Here is a 20,185-nt window from a genome sequence, read left to right as displayed (position 1 = left end):
CTTTTTTCAAGAGTATACCTTGTGTTCGCTGCCATCTGACTTTGGCTGGGTCCCTTCAGCGGCAGTGCGTCGTCGCAATGTGCCCTCTGCCAGGCTATCAGGCTCCTGCTGGCTGTTCATGAACGGTTCGTCCTTGTTCGACGTGCTGCTAGGCAGGTTCGGCCTGCTCCGGTCCGGGTCGGTGTGCTCCACCGATTTCTTCCGGACCTCGTGGTCGGCCACTTGAGCGGCGACCTGCACGAACGGGTAATCACATGAGAGAGAGAGAAAAAAAAACAACAACATTTATTGCTCAAGAGGTCGGGTGAATTCCTCGTAGGGTGGAGCCCTTAGTTTAGGGCCCCATTGGCTCGCGCCACCCCGCGTGCCCGCTTGATCAGCCGTCGCTGCTCTTGCGGGTCTGAGCTGGTCAGCGCAGTCTCCCAGGAGGAAGGTCAAGGTGGAGGAATAGGGGAATAGCCAGGAGGGTGTGAGCACTCCCAGGTGCAATGATATACTGTGTGCTTTGCTCCACAGTAGGGACAGTATGAGGGATATTGTGTGGGCGGAAGAGGTGAAGGTAAGAGAGACAGGGGAATGAATTGGTCTGTAGCTGTCGCCACGTGACGGAGACTGGTGTGGTGGCGGGTGTCTCCTGCTATCTCTGTAATGTTGTAGAGCTTCAGTGTGGTTCAGTGGTTCTGTCGGTGCGTCATCTGGGTTGGACAGCTCTTCCAATGGCACCCGGTTAGTAAGCTCTCGGGCTACCGCGCTAGCACGTTCATTACCATGGAGGGGAGCGTGTTCAGGTGCCCACACGATACGAACCCTGCGTAACGCTGTGGGGTGTAATAATGTAAGGATACGGTGTGTGTAGGGTGTCACCATCCCTTGTGCCAAAGTCCTGCACGCGGTTTGAGAATCAGTGACCATTGTGATGGGTCCAACCGGTGCCGGTATGGTTGAAGCGTGTACAATGGCTAGGGCGATAGCCTCTTCCGCCATGCCACTGTCCACAGTGTTGAGCGTGGCCGAAGCTCTCAGAGTGTCTGTGCTATCTAGTACGACTAGACACACAGCACAGTCTTTGTGGGTACCGGGCAACGTCGGTGTAAAGGACCGCTGTGTCTGATGTGCCATCGCCAAAGATTCGAGCCAAGGCTGTGCTCTTGCCTGTCTCCGGCCTTTATGACGGTCGGGGTGCATATTTCGGGGAATAGGGGCCACGTGAATTTTGTTTCGAATGCTGAGCGCGAGAAGTGTGCGGCTTTCCTGTTGTGGCTTTCTTGGTGTTTTGTATCCTAGACGGGATAGAATGAGACATCCCTGCCTTGTTCGTTGGAGGCGTTGTAACTGGCTGTTAAGGTGGCCTTCCACTAGTTCCTGGATGGTGTTGTGTACCCCGAGTCGTAGTAGGAGCTGCGTGGACGGGGGATGTACCGGGGAACCCGAATGCCAGAGAACGTGATGATGGCAGTGGTTGAATTTCCCATCATTCTTGCATGCAGGACCTGAGCCATCGGGGATCTGAGATTCGTCATCAGCGTTGTCGGCGTGGTGTTCTTTTCTATGCCGGAGATAAGTCCTTTGCAGGAAGCATCTGGACCAGCCACATAGGCCTGAACCTCGTACCAGGCATAGAGGCTTGATCGTGCATTGAGCCTGGCGTTTGCCAGGCATAGAGCCTTGATCAGTTGAAGTCTTGCCGCTAGTTCTTCGTCCGGTGTACTGACCACTGCGAAGTTCTGCTCTCGGCGTATGTGGATGGTTAGCAGATGGAGGGTGCTCTCGTTTGATTGAGCCGCCGTGCCTATGGCTCGGGCTATAGAGTGTTGTGGCCACTCAACCAGATTAAGACCATCTCTAGGTCGGAAGACCACTTTCAAGTCGTCGATCAGTAGCAGCTGCGAGCGCTTCTTGCGCAATGTCCCATGTTGCTGACCTTGATGTGTAGGTTCTAAGTTGCGTGGCAAGCTCGACGTAGCCTGGACCTGTTTCTTGCGCTTTCGGGCCACGAGAAACCAAGTCAAGTCCTCGTTGTCTTCACAAGGTTCTTGATCCATTGCGACGGCTGGTGTGGTGTGATGTGTGTAATCGCATGATATACGCGTATAACGTCGATACGACACTAAGGTAACCCTGACTATGTAACGCTCTAATAAGTCTGTATTCCCATTAATTGCAATTAATTTTCTTTGTCTCACTGATGAGCATTCCGTGCTCTCTTACAGCTAATGGCGCTTTTGAAATAAATGTTTCCTCTCTGGTTCTCGCAGTATAGTCGAAACGACTGCGGCATATGTAGAGAACTCAATATATTATCATCACAGTTTTCGCCGTCATCATTATCCTCACTGTGCGACGCACACACTTTCGCCCTCATCCGCTACAGAATTTTCCGATATGGCCTCCGAAACACCACAGCCCTCAGAGTCGATGTTTTGTTGACGGACACGAAAAATGCACGGAACCCTAGCCATAAACAGCTTCGCTGTAAAAGAAAATCCACTAGATATAACGAAAATGATTACAAAAGTGGTTACCAATATTCAACTGTTTCGCTGATGACGTTGTGTTGCCTTTATTGGATTACCGTCGAGATTGAACTAACATCATGAATGCTTTTTTTTTTCGAGTGTATACCTGGGGTTCGGTGCCACCAGACCTTGGCTGGGTCCCTTCGGCAGCAGTCCCTCGTCGCAGTGCACTCTCTGCCAGGCTATGAGGCTCTTGCTGGCGGCTCATGGACGATTCCTTCTTGTCGGGCGTGCTGATAGGCAGGTCTGGCCCGCTCCGGTCCGGGTCGGCGCGCTCCACCGATTGCTGCCGGACCTCGCGGTCGGCCACTTGAGCGGCGACCTGCACGAACGGGTAATCGCATGATATACGCATATAGAGTCGATGCAACATTAAGGTAACCGTGACTATGTAGTCCTGTAATAGGTCTGTATTCCCATTAGGTCCAATTAACTATCATTTGTCTCACTCATGCTCTGAAAGCTAATGGCGCTTTGGAAATGAATGTTTCTCTCTCGTTCTCGCGCTACGGTCGAAACGACTGTGGCCTGTGTAGAGAGCTTAATATATCGTCATCACAGTTTTTGCCGTCACCAGTATCTTCATTGTAATATTACTCCTCATCCGACTACCAAATGCGGCTACGCAAAGGTTGCAACCTGTTGTGCTGTGATGGCTACGCTGCGGCATGCAGCGTGAAGACCACTAGTAATAGGTCTTTCTCCTATAGGTAGGAGTAGAGTGCGTGTTACGCTTGAAGCGAGACGAGCTAAGAAAAAACAAGTGAGAAGTTGGCGCGAATAGTGTTAGCCCAGGTGTTTTTGGGAGTGTTTGGGAAATGTCAGTAATTTGACATGTTTTAGCCGCACAAACACGCTACATGATTATACTCAGCTTATGTTCATGAAAACCCGCCGGGGTGGCTCAGTCAGCTAAGGCGTTGCGCTGCTGAGCACGAAGTCACGGGATCGAATCCCGGCCGCGGCGGCCGCATTTCGGTGGAGGCGCAATGCAAAAACGCCCGTGTGCTTGCGTTGTAGGGCACGTTAAAGAACCCCAGGTGGTCAAAATTAATTCGGAGCCCTCCACTACGGCGTGCCTCATAATCAGAAGTGGTTTTGGCACGTAAAACCCCAGAAAGCAGCAGCAAAGCAGATGTTCATGAAAATTGAAATTGCTGATTTTATCCGCGTTGTGGCAGCAGTGGATTCATTACTCCGGAAAAATTGCAGTCGTCGTTGTTGACAGCCAAGTTAGCCAAGTAAAAACAAGTATTGTGTTACTTAGTTTGCTATAGGCACATGTTCTTGATGCGTTTAGATATAAGGAACGTGGCCCTTGCGTATTATATTTAGCAGTGCAATGAACTTATAAAACATTTGAAATTTACCGGAAAACTGGTGCCGGCTGGAGATTTCTATATATCTATAGGCTACTGTAACTTGCGCTGTTCCGGAGGGCGTAACCGGTGTATATCTGGGGAGGTCTGTTTCTGAACATAAAAAGGGTCTATAAGACGCTCGGTTAACAAGTTTCCAAGAAGAATGATTACACACACACACACACACAAAAGAAAGAAGAAAACAAAGAAACGTTTACTCTTAATGCTATATGCTCAGGAGACTGGCTCAAGCGCGAGTTTTATTGCAATAGACGACAAAAAACGCCACAGTTTCGCCCTAAGGGCGAAGCAATGAATGCGATAGCAACACAGCAATGTCATACGAAGTAAGGTGAGCGGCTTTGGTAGCAATATGAATTGTAGTAAACATGAGCTGATTAAGTAAGCAGGTGTGCTGCGGCGTAAGTAGACCGACATGAAGAGAGACTCGATGACCACGAGAAGGCGCGTGTGAAACGGTGGTGTTGATGAGAAGCGCTTCCCGTGGGCAGCGCGTGCGAAGGGACACACCTGTAGTGCTGCAATGCCGATCTGGGCAGCATTGCATGTGTAGCGTGCGTTGGAAAATGTGGCCCGACTATTACTAACTGAATGAACAAGCGTGGTGTAAGCGCGCACAAACAAACATGAATAGATCACACTGAATGACTGCAGACAACGACTGTCAAAACGCTGGCAGGCAGCAAGCCCATACGCCGCAGCGGGCGAAGGTACGTCCGGTCTATCGCTTCAACGGAAACTGAGCGGCGAATGCACGGCGCATAAAGTTCAGAGCCGTGTGGAGATAAGAGATGGTGCGGGCGAGCGACGAGCGCGGTTGTTGGCAGAGTAGAAATGCGCCCCCCCCCCCCCCCCCCCCCCCCACTCCCTCCGGCGCTGGCTTCCCGCTTCCTTGCCTGCGCGTGGGAGATTGAGTGCGTACGCTCTCCGTGATAGCGCGCGTCCCCGCACGCTTCCGCTCGGGCATACGGCCCGCGGCGCAGATTTTATCTATAGGGAACCTCACAGCGACGGCGACGCCGACGGCAGAAATCCGGTTGAAGTGTCCATATAATTGCTATCGCAATAAAACGATCGCCGGAAGGCGCTGCTGCGCCTCCTGACAGCGCCCCCAATGTGGAAATTTCAAGCAGCGCGGTCGCGCCGTGGTGCAGTCTCCGCTTTGTTTACATTGTTTCGCCCGCGCTTTCCTTCGCTGCTCGTGCTCACGGCGCTCAGTTTTCGACGGCGGCAGATCGCGTGCTTGCTGAACAGCGATGCAAAGACTGCAATGCGGTTTCAAGAAGGTTGCCGACGCCGACACCTTTTTTCGTAGCGACAACCTCAAGAAAGGGGAGCGCCTGCTTCCACACGTGTGTGGTGTTGAACAAATTGTGGGCGGTGATGTGACAGTGAAAGCCAAGTGCGTGTAGGAGGTGTCCAACAAGATTGTATACGACCTCGAGTTAGATGCACACACCGAGTTCAGTAATTTAGTCACTTTTATTTCTCTATGATGAAGTCACAAAGCGGTCATGCATGCTTGCAGAGATGTGCAGAGACGGTGACGATTGCGGTTGGTTTCATTGGTCGCTGGGCGCGCACACACGGCTGCTCTGAATTTGGCTCCCAGGGAGTGGCATCAGCACTGTCGGAACAGAAAGAACACATGCATTAGGCACCAATAAGCCAATAAAACGAATTAACCATGTAAGTACTACATATGTGCATAATGCCTTATATCATGCTGTATAAATATTTAATTTATATCATGTCTTACTCAATGCAGGTGTTAGAGTCATGGCAACTCATTGCATTTTATTGAACAAGGTATCTTTTCACTGGTCATGAGAAATCACTCGTACAAACTGCTCCGCAAAATTAACCCAGATCACGGTAACCAGTGATTACCTTGGAACCAGCAGCACGAGCGCCAGAATTAGCGATACATGCCTCATGAAAGCAAATCTAGTTTCTCGTCGGGCGAAAGGCCCCGCCGCAGCTAAAGTATATAGGCTCACATCGATGGCCGGCTACTACACGAAACGAAGATTCTTGGCAGGAAGAATGTCCAAGGTGGCAATTACTTTAAAGCATGCTTGGATATTGTGAACCCAGAAAGCATGGCCAAGCAACAAACATAATGCGCGCGTCTCGGGCAGCTGCTTTGCGATCTGCCGCTTACCGATGCACGCGATGACTGCAGCTTACATTAAATACGGATTGCCACCACGCAAAAGACAAGTAACGTGCGGCCCCTTTTGTTGCCTGCACAACTAAGAATTTAAGTTTCAGCGTTTGGAAAAAGGATATAATTATCTTAAGCTCGTCTTTGCCGATAGCGAGTGAACGAACAGTACAATCAATTAAATTCGCGGGTTTTACGTGCCAAAAGCACGAATCACTATGAGGCCCACTGTAATGGAGGGTCTGAGGAATAAATGTGATCACTGGGGGTACAAAAATCAAAGTACATGGTAAGAACTGTATTCTTGCATTTCGACCCCATTGAAATGCGGCCGCCGTGGCCGGGAATGGAGCTCGCGTCGTCGAGCTTAGCGGCTCTACACGTATGCATTTACCGCTATAAGCTAACACGGAGGATGTCACTGTACGATTAAACTACGCGACACGTCTAAATATACGGCCATGCGCTAAATACAGGCACATTACTAATGCGTTTTAACGAGCGGCCGTGATATTGCACGCGAATGCGAAAGTACGTCACTTACTTGACTAGGCGCACTGCAGTTATCCACGCTGGTCGTCTGTCCTTCTCGTACCACCTCCCCGGAATTCTGTAGGAATTCACGGGCGGCTTTCGACCTTTCGAGGCTCTTGTGGCAATCAACAACACAGCAGTATTGCGTGACACCTTTCCTGGTTGATGAGGTCGCGCTCTCCGTTGCGAAAAGAACGCGCACGATCGCTCGCGCCGTAGAGAACACGGGCGCGCGCTGGCTTAGCGGCGACCTTCGACACTTCCATCCTTCCGCCAGAGGAGTATTGGCGCTGGTGCCGCGCGGGCAAACTTTAGGTTGTCTCGTCTATAGCCCAAGAACCCTTGGTGGCGGAGCTGGAGCCGCGTTCTGCCTTCCACGGGTGGAATGAGCGCTGGGCGCACGCCACTATTGACCCTTTTCGCGGAGCAGTTTGTTTTAGCGAAATGAGATGGCGCTCACGGCGGCGCGCCATACGTCTCCTGAGCGATCGCGCACGAATACGAAACCATTACCGCTTCTACGTTGCTTCTGTGCGGTCACCTGTCGGAAATGCTACTGAGCTTTCGCTAACACACTGTGCTCCAATCATACTAGATTAAATCATGTGGATTGAAGACGTACATGTGCAGTAGTTGGCTGCAAAAATAGTGACTGGCATGTTAAGGAATAAGAATGAATCTGTGTGGCGAAGCTCGCGGACCGCTGCTGCAACTGTCCGAACGTGTTACCGGCACTTAGAGATGTACGGCTTTCCTCGAGGATACAGAAATTTGATCATCCGCCAGCCTTGTATCGCTAATCTGCAAAAAAAGGGCTTCACCCCTAGAACGTCGGCAAGAGTGAGTACCACTCGTTAAACAATGACAAAGGGAGTAGTGCCGATTCCTGTCATAGTAAGTTTCGCACGCGTTATCTATACACATCTTTCCAAAATGGCAGAAAAACTTGCGCCCACTCTATCGGCGACGTATTAAGAATAAGCGAATGGCCGCACACTTGAATATATGCGCACTGTATACGTACACTAAATGACGGACTACACCAATGGCGCACGAATGGACGAAGCTGAATGTTTCGTGACGGTCCACAAGAGTAAGCGAGTTACTAGCTTTAATATATATTTGTTACAAGGTATTAAAATGTACAAATAAGCTACGTTTCAAGCCTTGTGCTCAGCAAGAACAAATCTATCGGAGCTGAGCACACCCGCGAGCGATTAGGCAGAAAATAGTCGTATAGTGGCCGGCACTGAGGAACTTCACTGAGTCAGAAACTGACAAGCCACTGCTTCAAAATATTTGCCGAATAAAGAACAAAGAGCAAAACACACTAATCCTGACTGTATTCATGAGCAGAATGTTTGGATTGCTTGGATTACATATTTAGCCCCGCTTTTAGAACAAACCCAATAAACGCGGCTTGTGCCGTTTGGACATAGATTAATCAGCTCCGAAAGCGCTTTTGCATGTTCTCTGAATCTGTGATCAAAGCTTCGTGTCGTCCACCTAGTCACCATCTACGATATCACCGAAAACAGAGGTTTTCTAATATGCGCCGGCGTCATACACTTCCATTGTAAACAAGGAGGCAACGGAGGCAGTTGAGGCACTCAATGGACGTGTCACCACGTGATCAAACATGGCAGCGCCCACGGGAGCGCCGCGAAAAGGGTCAATATATACGCGCACTGGGGTTCCTGCCGAGCTGCTGTGTGTACACACTGGCCTGGGTAGGGGGGGGGGGGGGGGGGGGACGGGTTGTATACTAGAAGCTAACGTTATCTAATATAACACAGGGAGATGACTAGCCTCGATCCTTTCTCGTAGGTCTCATGGGTCTCGCTCATGTGGTGCACGATCGTGGTGCGATGCCTGCAGCGCCCCTGGCGGCGCTCGTCGTCACGCCAGTGTCGTGAGACGCCTACAATAGCTAGGCACTTCAGCGCCTGCGAAATTGAGTGCGCAGTAGCCCGCCCCGTTCCCCGGGTATCCGCCGCTTTCTACAGTTGTACATTTTGTAGTTCATATTTCGCGTGTTAAAATGTTAGACGGCAGAACGAGGAGAAATTCGGCCGGGTGCACATGTCCGTGTACGTCAGCGAGGCAGGAACAATATTCGCACAACGCCCACACTGACCGTTACTAGCGAACAGAGAAATTCGGCCGGGTGCACATGTCCGTGTACGTCAGCGAGGCAGGAACAATATTCGCACAACGCCCACACTGACCGTTACTAGCGAACAGCGCAGACGTCTAACGAACGATGAAGGGAGCCCCCCCTCCCCCCCCCCCCCCCCAAAAAAAAAAGAAAAATAAATAAGAAAAATTAAAAAGAAAGCTGCATACTTTCAAGGATACGTTTAATATGCCGGTAGACATGTTTTCATACTAGTCACCGCAACAAAACATGTAAAACCATGCATATATACCGCTTCTCATGTCACTAGCGCGATGAGACGGTGCATTATAAAGACGTCAGCTCTTTTTCACACATACAAAATGACAGCGTAGGCAGTTTTCCAACGTCAAATAAACGTTTGCTTGAAAGAATGCTGTTGTGTGCGCGTCTTCCTTGTTCCTCTCTTCATCATACTCCTGCGCTATGCCACCGTCAAAGTGATTGATTTCATTGATTTGACTTATTCTTATGAGACATACCGTGTGGTGAGGGGTTCCGAATTAATTTTGACCATCAAGAGAGGTCTTTCACGTGCACATAAATCTAAGCACATGAGTGTGCGTGCATTTAGCCTCCACTGAAAAGCGGCCATCACCGTGGCTGAGAATGTAACCAAAGACATCGAGCCCAGCAGCTGAACGCCATTGCCACTGCGGCGGGTCCCTGTAACGATAGCAACCAACAAGACCAACGCGAAAGACTGTTCGATATTCTCGCTTAAATTCTAACCACGCAAATCTCCTATAGACAACAATCTCTATTTAAATAGAGTAGTGTTTAGTTTATTTTCGTTAATGTAATGGCACCCATCGCGATGCCCTATTGGCTATGGAGTTGAGCTGCTAAGCACGAGGTCGCGGGTTCAATTCCCAAACATGGAGGCCGCATTTCGATGGAGATGAAATTAAGACAATTCCCATGCTTTATGTGCATGTTGAACTCCAGGCGGTCCAAATTTATCCAGAGTCCCCGGGCCACTACGGCTTGCCGCATGCTCATTTCCTGGTTTTGACATCTAAGACACCAGAATAGAATTTATTCCTGCAATTGATTGGGGAGCCGTCGGCTCCCTACAATCATTTTCCTCAGGACACTTCAATTAAGTTCTTGTCAATTGTCAATTGTAAGGATGCATATATGCAGAGAGTCTTTTTTTACATATTTTGTGTAGGTTGTCACATGTGCAGGCGCGCTTGTAGTTTTATGTGTTCTCCTTTGTGTATTTTTCTACATTTAGTCCAAGTGTGCGGTACACATTTCTGCTCTGTGCCACAGCTTGTGTGCAACGGTCGTTCCAGATGGAAGGGGTCTGTCAGGCATTGCTGCCTTTTGTTCTCCCTTCCTAATTGCTAAAGATGTAGGCTTGAAAGAGTATTTAATTCAATGAACTCACACTAGGAGTCGAACTCGCCGGAGAAGCGCCGGCCTGTCGGCTGGCAGGCTTGCTGGCCGACTGATCGGCAGCCTCGGCACCGCTTAACTCGACGACGCTCGGCAGACTGTCGCTGTCGGCGACGCCACGTTCCCGGTTCCAACGACAGGTGGCGCCGTCCGCCACCAGTAGACGTGTCTCGTTGGGAATTGACATGATACGATCGAGAATGTCTTGGTGGCTGGCGCCCTCCACTTTAGCTCCGTTTACCTGCGTTACAAGCGCAGCCCTTAAGTGCTATTGTTATCGAGTCGTGGAAACTCAACATGGTCTGCGGCTGAAGCGCGGCAGCTCGAGAAGCTGTGCTGGAAAAAGTTCTTTGTAGTACATTGCAGAAGGGCTTGCTCGGCGTATTAATGGTCCACTTAGCCTAGTGTCACCTGGCAACGGACACGCGCCCCTTCCGCATATCCCTATATCTGTAGGACACATCTTTTTTTTTAACACGAAAGTGTTTTATGCCGGGGTCCCCCAAGACTTCACTGACGTATTTCCGTCACGGAAATACGTCACACGAACATAATACAAAGAAAGAAACCAGAAGAAAAATTTCCACAAACATGCAAAACTTGGAAATCGAACCCACGACCTCTTGGTCCGCGACGATAGATCGCCGAGCGTTTAACCCATTGCGCCACAAACGCATTTGCAGAGAGCTACACAGACGCGCCTTATATATCTAACACTCCTCCGTGTACCCGCGCTCTTGCTCGGGGCGGTGCCGCCGCCTACGAGCAGAAAAGAGAAGTACTGCATTATGACACTAACGCTATAGTGCCTAGAATATACTATAGTGCCTAGAATATACTTACTAGTGTGCCGACCGCCGGGCGTTTCCAATGGGAGACGCTGGCACCGCCGGTGATGCCTTCCGCCGGAGGCCACCAGACGGCGACACTGTTTGGGACCGTGCTAACCGAGCGGCGCATCACGCGTCGCTTGCGCTTCGGATGCACTTCGGATGCGCGTTCGTAAGCGCAGTCAGTTGCGGCCACCGTTACTAGATTACTCTGCGTTGGTTGCGGCGCGTTGTAGCTTTCGAGCAAGTAGCATGGGATGCCTTGGCCGCGTTGCTCCCCTTTGTTCAAGCTGCTCGATATTCTCAGCTCATCATTCGCACGGACTCGACTCAAGCCATCCACGACATACGTAGGGTATCTCGGTCCTCTCTTCTCTCGGATAGCATTCACCGTATTGCTGCCACTACGAATTTAGTGATACGCGTTCAGTGGGTGCCTCGAGCAGCCCTGCCGGGCCTACTTGAAGCAGATTTGGCAACCCACCCTGAGAACATAACGTACCCACTTCCGCATTTTCCTGAAGACGCTTGCGGACAACTGCTTCGGGAAAAAGAAAACCTCCGACGTACCACACGAGCTCTTATACCTCCGTGTGGGTCAGACCTCCCTGGTGGGTTAACCCGCCGAGAGGAGGTTACGTTACGGAGGCTGCGTGTCGGGGTCGCACTCACCCCGTCTGTGACCGCTCTCTGGGCACAACAGTACCATGGTTCCTATGGTACATCATGCCCATTTTGTGACACTACGATTCAAAATGTGACAGTGACACACCTATTATGGACGTGCTCAGGACTTCACCTAAGCCGTCTCCGCCACCTACGGGCAACAGGCCTTCGGCCTGGCCGCCCACCCGACCTTGAACGTTGGATTCATGGACCGTATCATCGTTCACTTCTGGATTTTTTACATGAATCAAGTCTGTTCGTGTATTTTAACACGAAAGTGTTTTATGCCGGGGTCCACCAAGACTTCACTGACGTATTTCCGTCACGGAAATACGTCAGCTTACAATGTACACGAACATAATACAAAGAAAGAAACCAGAAGAAAAAGTTCCACAAACATGGAAAATTGGAAATCGAACCCACGACCTCTCGGTCCGCGACGATAGATCGCCGAGCGTTTAACCCATTGCGCCACAAACGCATTTGCAGAGAGCTACACAGACGCGCCTTATATATCTAACACTCCTCCGTGTACCCGCGCTCTTGCTCGGGGCGGTGCCGCCGCCTACGAGCAGAAAAGAGAAGTACTGCATTATGACACTAACGCGCACCGACAGTGAACGCTTCGGTGGTCTCAGCACTGAAGTTGATCGCGGAGGCTGCAATTACGACGCGCTGTACGCGCTGATTTGACTCGGTGACGATTCAGTTACGTGCTTTGTCTTGCGCGTTGTATTAGTGTGTCAGTTACGTGCTTCGTCTTTCGCGTTGTGCTAGCGTGTGCAGCGTAGTGCAGCTTCCATATGCACGACGGTTGCTCATGGTCATCGACGTTGGTAGTCGTGATGGAGGAGACGTGCCACCAGGCGTCAGCGTGGGTGCATCAACGCCTAAGGGCGCTTTAGCCACAGAACACCAATAGACATTATATATCAATGTGCAATAAACATTACACTACTTCTGTGAAGACACGTTTCACTTTCGTGTTCTATACCGATTCCTATATAAGAGGGATCAACCACATTTTTTTTGCTTCTGTAGCAAACGTTCTTTCTTTTTAGAGCGAAAGCTCTACTACGCCATGTCTCGCAAGGTCATTCATCGCGTCGCAATGACCTTCAGCCGCCGGCGCACGAGCCGCCGGAGCACAAGTACGGCAGGGTGTGACGTCACGTCATGTGATCCACAGCGGAAAGGCGTCACAGCTGCGCTATCTTGGTCGCTTTATTAACGCCTTTATTTACTATCTTGGTTGACCAAATTTTTTCTCAGTTATCTTTCTGTAGTTCTGTTGATTCTTTATTTCCTCGTATTATAATTTTAACTCACCCTAACGCACAGTGACTATCGGATGCGCATACATATTTATGTTCTTGTCTTTTATCGCCTGCGGTTGTACTTGGTTCAAGTGTTGGTACCATTTATCGTTATTTCTTGCCTATGAAATTCTCTATCTTCACGTTTGTGGATATTGTAGATACTCAGTATAGTATTACGTATGTACTGCGGACTCTCGACACAGAATGTGCAGGAAGGCTCGCGTGTCGCCACCCTTAGACCCCGTGCCTCTCACGCAGGCCCCTTGTAGTATTTGAAGTAAAACAACCTCAATGATGACGTCCTTGACTCGAAGTCCTGCAGCTTCGGCTGGGCTTCCCGGTTCCACGGAGTCGACGAACTCCCGCTTACGTTCGGTGTCCTCGAGCAGCTTGAAACCGTAACCTACAAAGTCTGGACGGATCACCAGGTGGCACAGTCGTGCCGTTGGCTTAGCCTCCGGAGACGCCACTTTGTCTGAAATGACAGTGACCGCGGCTGCGGGCTGGGACTCGGTTGCAGGCGGCATGCCGTGCTGTGTAGTCGAGCCGTCCTTGTTCTGTTTGTGAGTTAAAAAAAAACACGCACATTTTCAGATTTATTGTTCGTAGAGTCCAAAATCTCTAAACGCGGCGGCAAATGTGAGCCATGATCATGACATGAACATGACATGAACATGACTCTAGGTTACGCGAAGCTTTCGTGAAGCAGTTGTATAGACGCTATTAAACAGTTCATCTGTTGCAACACGTTATGCAGCGTAGTGATTACGTGCTTACCCGGCCAATCACCAAGACACGAAGAGATAGAGAGAGAGACGTCGTGCACGTATCCCATTTGAATCCATACTTTTCCGTCGCCTCCTCCTTGTGTAATTAGTCTGCGCCGAGACGGAGCTCCGCCAGCCGGGGAGGTTAGCTGTTAGGAGCCACCGCCTTCGATTAACGGAGAAGACGATGATGACCGGGACGTTGCGCGTGTTAAGCCATCTTGGTCTCAGCCAAATAGTCTCCGTTTAAAAATCTTGTTTCGCTTTCATCTATTTGACACCCCGTCATAATATCATCAGTCGATCAGAACACCACATTCGCACGCGCATTAGCATAAAAAAAGTGAGCTGGTGCCAAGCCTGAGAGCCTACAGTAAGGCACCCTAGGCGCGTTTAGAGCGCTGACATACTGGCGCGACTCCGACGGGCTATGTATTGACTGCCGCTCTAGAGGAACGAGATGGCACTTTTGGTGGCGCGTACAAAATGTGGAGCGTTAGAGGGAGGGAGGACATGAGCAGTAATTGGCACCAAAAATGGTGATTGGCATATTAAGGAATGGAGTGACTCTATGTGACCAAGTCCATAGACCACTGCTACCTAAGGACTGTCTGTGTTGCCGGCCGCCCTTCGCGATACACGGTTTTCTCCAGGATAAAAAAAAATCTCTCATTCACCAGCGTGGTATCGTTACCAGCCAAAGAAAGGGCTTCAACCCCGGAACGCCGGCAAGTGTGAATACCGCACGTTACACAGTCACAAAGGGTGTAGCGCCGCTTCCTGGTATAAGAAGTTTTTCCCATGTTATCTACACACATCCACCCCAAATCACTGGAAAACTTACGCCCACTCTGTTGCTCACGAAATAGACGTGAACGGACCCACACTAGAATCAATGCGCCCAAGCACGGGTGACGGCGACTACACCAACAGCACACGAATGTTCAAAGCTGAACGTTTCGTGACGGTTCACAGAGTAAGCGAGTGACTAGCGATAATATGTCTTCGCTACAAGCTATATTACAAGGACATGACCCGAGGGAAAGCCGCGGGAGAAGATGGAACAACAGTCGACCTAATGAAAGACGAAGGAGATATCATAATTGAAAATGTTGCGGCCATTTATACCCTCACGACTTCAAGTGTACCAGAGAACTGGAAGAATGCCAAAATTATACTAATCCATAATAAGGGAGACATTAGAGAATTGAAAAATTATAGGCTTATTAGCTTGCTTTCAGTACTGTATAAAATATTCACCAAGATCATTTCCACTGGAATCAAGGCAACACTAGGCTTCAGTCAACGAAGAGAACAGGCTGGCTTCCGGAAGGGATATTCTACAATGGATCACATCCATGTCATCAGTCAGGTAATCGAGAAATCTGTGGAGTACAATAAACCTCTTTATATGGCTTTCATAGATTATGGAAAGGCATTTGATTCAGTATAGATATCAACAGTCATGGAGGCATTGCGTAATCAAGGAGTACAGAAGGCATACGTGAATATCTTGGTAAATATTTACAAAGATTCTACAGCTACATTGGTTCTCCACAAGAAAAGTAGAAAGTTACCTATCAAGAAAGGAGTCAGGCAAGGAGACACAATCTCTCCAATGCTATTCACTGCATGTTTAGAATAAGTATTCAAGCTCTTAGACTGGGAAGGCTTTGGAGTGAGGATCAATGGCGAATATCCCAGCAACCTTCGGTTCACAGATGACATTGTCCTATTCAGCAACAATGGGGACAAATTACAACAAATGATTGAGCACCTTAACCCAGAAAGTGTAAAAGTGGTGTTGAAAATTAATAGGATGAAGACAAAGATAATGTTCAGTAGCCTGGCAAGTGAACAAGAATTCAGGATCGCCAGTCAGCCTCTATAGAGTCTGTAAAGGAGTACGTTTATCTAGGTCAACATACAGGGGACCCTGATCATGAGAAGGAAACTTACAGAAGAATAAAATTGGGTTAGAGTGCAAACGGCAGGTATCGTCAAATCCTGACTGGATGCTTACCACTTTCGTTGAAAAGAAAAGTGTACAATAATTGCATTCTACTGGCGCTAACATATGGGGCAGAAGCTTGGAGGTTAACAAGGAAGCTCGAGAACTAGTTAAGGGTCGTACAAAGAGCGATGGAACGAACCAGGTTAGGCCTAACTTTCAGAGACAGGAAGAGAGCGGTGTGGATCAGAGAGCAAACGGGGATAGCCGATATTCTAATTGGCATTAAGAGAAAAGAAAATGGAGCTGGGCAGGCCATGTAATGCGTAGAATGGATAACTGGTAGACCATTACAGTGACAGAATGGATACCAAGAGAAGGGAGGCGCTGTCACAGATGGTAGAAAATTAGATGGAGTGATGAAGTTAGGAAATTTGCAGGTGCAAGTCGGAATGAGATAGCGCAAGGCAGGGGTAATTGGAGATCGCAAGGAGAGGCCTTCATCTTGCAGTGGACATAAATATAGGCTGATGATGACGATGATGATGTTACAAAGTACAGGATTCCAAGCCTTGAGCGCAGCAAGAACAAATATATCACAACTGAGCGTACACCCGCGAGCGATTAGGCAGGAAATAAACAACGGATAGTAACCGCACCAAGGAACTTTACTGAGTCAGAAGCATGACACTTCATTGCTTCTATGTGTTTGCCGAACAAGAAACGTAGATCAAAACACACTGATTGGTTTAATTGATCACCGGAAAGTTTGGACAGATTTGAATACATTTGTAGCCCCGCTTTTAGTACAAGCACCGCATACGCTGCTCTCAGCGTTTGGACAAGGTGTAGTGAGCTCCGAAAGCGCTTATATGTCCTTTGAAGCTGTATCCAAAGCTTCCCGGCGTCCACCTAGTCATCGTCTACTATGTCCACCGAAACAGAGGTTTGCTGAGCCACTCCGGGTGTCAGGCCCATCTATTGTAAACACGGAGGCAGCTGAGGCAAACAATGGACGCGTCACCACGCGATCGAATATGGCGGCGCCCACGGGATCGCCATGAAAAGGGTCTAATTAGACCGTTTTATGGACGAGGAAGAATGTAGCCTCGAACCAGTGTGCCGTGCCACTCTCCTTCCCGCACCGGTATGTGGGGATCGCCGTCTCTCCCAGCGGCAGCTTGGAACGCGGTGGTGGTTTCATCGCGAATTAGTGCGATTCTAACGGCTCCATCTGAGATTGCTGCGATGTCAGATGACTCAAGGTCAACGGGCTAGCACTGTGCTATATTCGGCTGCAAAAATAATTTTCGGAAGCGAAGAAGAAGTGCATCTTCAGCCACCACGACTTCGTGGACTCCGCCGCTGCGGTTGCAGAGCAGCGTCCGCTTTGGATTACTAGTATAAACGAAAAGGACTTGACGCCATCAGTCTCGTCGCGGGTATGCTCAGAAGATTTTGTTTCCGGTGAGCGCACGGCAACGAACTCGGCAACCATGATCAAACTGGGGATGTGCACGAAAGGTGCGTATTCGACTCGGTCAACTATGGCGAATGGACGAAGTCAACTATTTCTTCGTGCATCTACACTCCAATGTGTTCCAAGATTATCATGCATGGCAACCAACGTTCTGGTGGGAGATGACGGAGAACGTATTATGAAAACAGTACGTGCCGACTAAGAAAGTGAAGCTGTGTGTTTTCTTCAATAACCAAAGCCACGCCTACGGTATGCCGGCCGCCCCTAATCCACATAGGCTCTCCCGTGCTTCCTAATTTCTCCGGCAAGCTTCATGGCCGACGCCGCGCATCGCACTCTGTATTACTGCAGAAAATACAGTTACTATTGCAAAGAGTAGTTCGTTTTTCAGCACTCTCTAATCGGTGAGGTGCCCTTGCACAGCCACCACTCTAAACACAAGAGTGCGCATATTCTTTGAACGCGTAGCATGCGTCTGGTTGAGCTTGGCATATTCGCGGCCACTATCATCAGGTCGTTTTATCCGTGGTAACGGCCCTTTCGGTCGAGTTATCTTACAGTTATTTATTTTCTAAAGCTTGATGCCCGGGTGCCAGGTAAACAATGCTTAGAACATCGCACCGCAAAAATTTTAGGAGCACGAAAGCTAGCAAAACGTGTTTCCTCGGAGCTTCGAAGTTACCTGAATTGGGATGTACGTTGGTGCGGCACATCGCATGACACGCGGAGAACCGTCTGAATGTTGTTCCACGAGTGATACCCCAACAGAGTTCAAGGCCAGACATACAATAAGAATACGTTGTGCATATGTTACCTATGGACAATGTTCAGAGTTGGCTCGCCTCCTATTTTGATCGCGGGCAAGCTGTGCACTCTAACAAAAATGCAGGAGGAAACGGAAGTAACTGGACATTTAGGCGTGAAAGGATCTCTTTCGTCCTTCAAGGGACTAACTGTCGGAGTGTGCGTGCCGTGTGAAAATTTCGGAGGGCAAGTATTTAGTCCCAAGTCCGAAAGAGAGCAACGGGAGGACGAATGGGAATAGCTACTCCCCATGCACTCTGCCGTTTTCGTCTGTGATGTGGAGGGATACGGCGAAAACGTAATTGTCTAGAAATAGGGAACAGTTCGAAGTTCGTGTACTATCTCTTGAACTACATGCAAAGCAGCACTTTGCCTCTTCGTGAGAAAATTTCGTGCAATTTAAAAGGTGGAATTTGAAGAGCTATGCACTTCGTTTGCATGCACACCATATGGGAACGATACACATTAAACGCGCAAGTCATTGATGGACTGCCAGATTTTATTGGCCAATAGTACCTAAGTTCCATCCGTTCCAAGGAGATTGCAAACTTAACTGAAGTGATGTGTAGCTCAAACAAGGCACGCCAAGCGACAGAGAAGTTCGCCTTCTCTGTCGCCTTGCTGCCTCGTTTGCCCTTGCTACACGTACTCCCGACCAAAAACGTTTACGGACCACGGGATCTCAGAAAACGCTAAATATCCGAGCAGTCTTTAAAAGTAGCCAGCAAAACCGCACATCCGAATGTTGTTCGCATATACCAGTAGAGGCTGGAAATGGAAATACCAGGCTGCGCTTTGACGCTGCGGAGAAATTCAGCTTTTTGTCAGATCCCTTGGTCCGTAAACATTTTTGGTCGATAGTACATCACGTAATGTCTGAGTTTAAATCATCCTAGGAATAATCGGGCACCATTCTTTTTACAGTCGCTTATGGTTGCAATACACGCAACGTTAGACTCTCCCCGCATAGTGTACACAAAATGTCGAGTCTCTTTTGTATTGCCGCACCTGCGTTCTGATACTTAACCAGGTCGCACTATCCTGTCTCGGCAAACGAGCTGCCATAGTCAAGTGGTTAGAGCACCTGACTTGTCAGCCTGAGGACGTTAGTTCAAATAGTACTTTCGGGCACTTTTTTTATTCTTTTTTCAGCTCAGTCATTTTTTTAACAGCATATGAATGCCTAATTTCGTTAATGCCATCTTTGAGGAACATCGGAAAGAATGACCGTTACTCCCTTGAGTAGCTTTGGAAAGGAGCAACTGTAAGTCTGCGCAGGAGTTACCGCATGGGGAGTACAACTCATCCCCTTGCACTTACCCTCTAAAGGGAGGAATGGTTGTAGCAGATCAGTTCCTCCCCTAAAGGAGTAACCACAATACCCCATTTCCTCCTTTTCTTCTTAGACTGCGGCAGCGACTCTAGGCTCACCGGCATTCGATGTTGCTGCTATATCGAAGCTCAAAGCTTAGTATTGTTGAAGTCTCTTAGGAAATCGCGAAAACTTGCCGCTCGTCGTCAACAGCATGTTTGCTGTGCACCTTCCAGCGCGCGGTCCCACATACCAGCATGGCGACGCAAGATAGACGGTGCTGTGACCGCAAAATGGCGGCGCTCTCAATGAGAGAGTATATAGGCTCCCTAAGCGCGCCTAGGATGCATGCTTCGACAGCGGTGCGCTTTGAATTCTTGCTTGGCGAGTTACCGCCACTTTTCTGTATAGGGTATATATGTTTCTAGCCTCTTTCGTGGGTCGACTCCGGATATAGTTCAGGTTAAAAAATGCAGCAAATCCAACGAGTTTGATTCCTAATACGCATACAGCGAAACTTTGTGTGAGTGCACACGCACACGCACGCACGCAAGCACGAACAAACACACACACGCACAAGCGCGGGCGCACACGAATTATACGGAGTCAGCAACTCCACCTAGCGTTTTGCTAGGTGGAGTTGCTGACTACTACCGAGTACGACGGATGCCCTTGAACGCATTATAGTCTCAGAGGCAGCATGCGCATGGGTAGTAGCCCAATCCAAATCCATTATATCAGCAAGAAGCATTTACTACCTCATCACCGTGCAGCCGCGCATGCTCGAAGGCAAGATTTCTGGTTCTTTTATTTTTTAGTTCCCTCCCATGGCATGTGGAGCCGCTTTGCCGCTTTTCCGGATGCGTGGAGGCGAGCG

At 49.2% G+C, this 20,185-nt stretch overlaps 1 protein-coding gene across 1 annotated transcript; it reads right to left on the bottom strand.

The window, feature by feature from the left end:
• Positions 1 to 6: 6 nt before the first annotated feature.
• Positions 7 to 13,521, bottom strand: LOC125944401 (Na(+)/H(+) exchange regulatory cofactor NHE-RF1-like). The gene is made up of 4 exons (XM_049664833.1): positions 13,249 to 13,521; positions 10,172 to 10,420; positions 2,623 to 2,838; positions 7 to 234 (listed from the first exon to the last, which is right to left on the bottom strand). The coding sequence occupies exons 1-4, from the start codon at positions 13,519 to 13,521 to the stop codon at positions 7 to 9; spliced, it is 966 nt and encodes a 321-aa protein (XP_049520790.1).
• Positions 13,522 to 20,185: the final 6,664 nt, after the last annotated feature.

The sequence above is a fragment of the Dermacentor silvarum genome, chromosome 3 (genome assembly GCF_013339745.2).
Source record: "Dermacentor silvarum isolate Dsil-2018 chromosome 3, BIME_Dsil_1.4, whole genome shotgun sequence".
Taxonomy (NCBI): domain Eukaryota; kingdom Metazoa; phylum Arthropoda; class Arachnida; order Ixodida; family Ixodidae; genus Dermacentor; species Dermacentor silvarum.
Note: the sequence above shows the minus strand (reverse complement) of the source record. Positions and strands in the feature narration are given on the sequence as shown.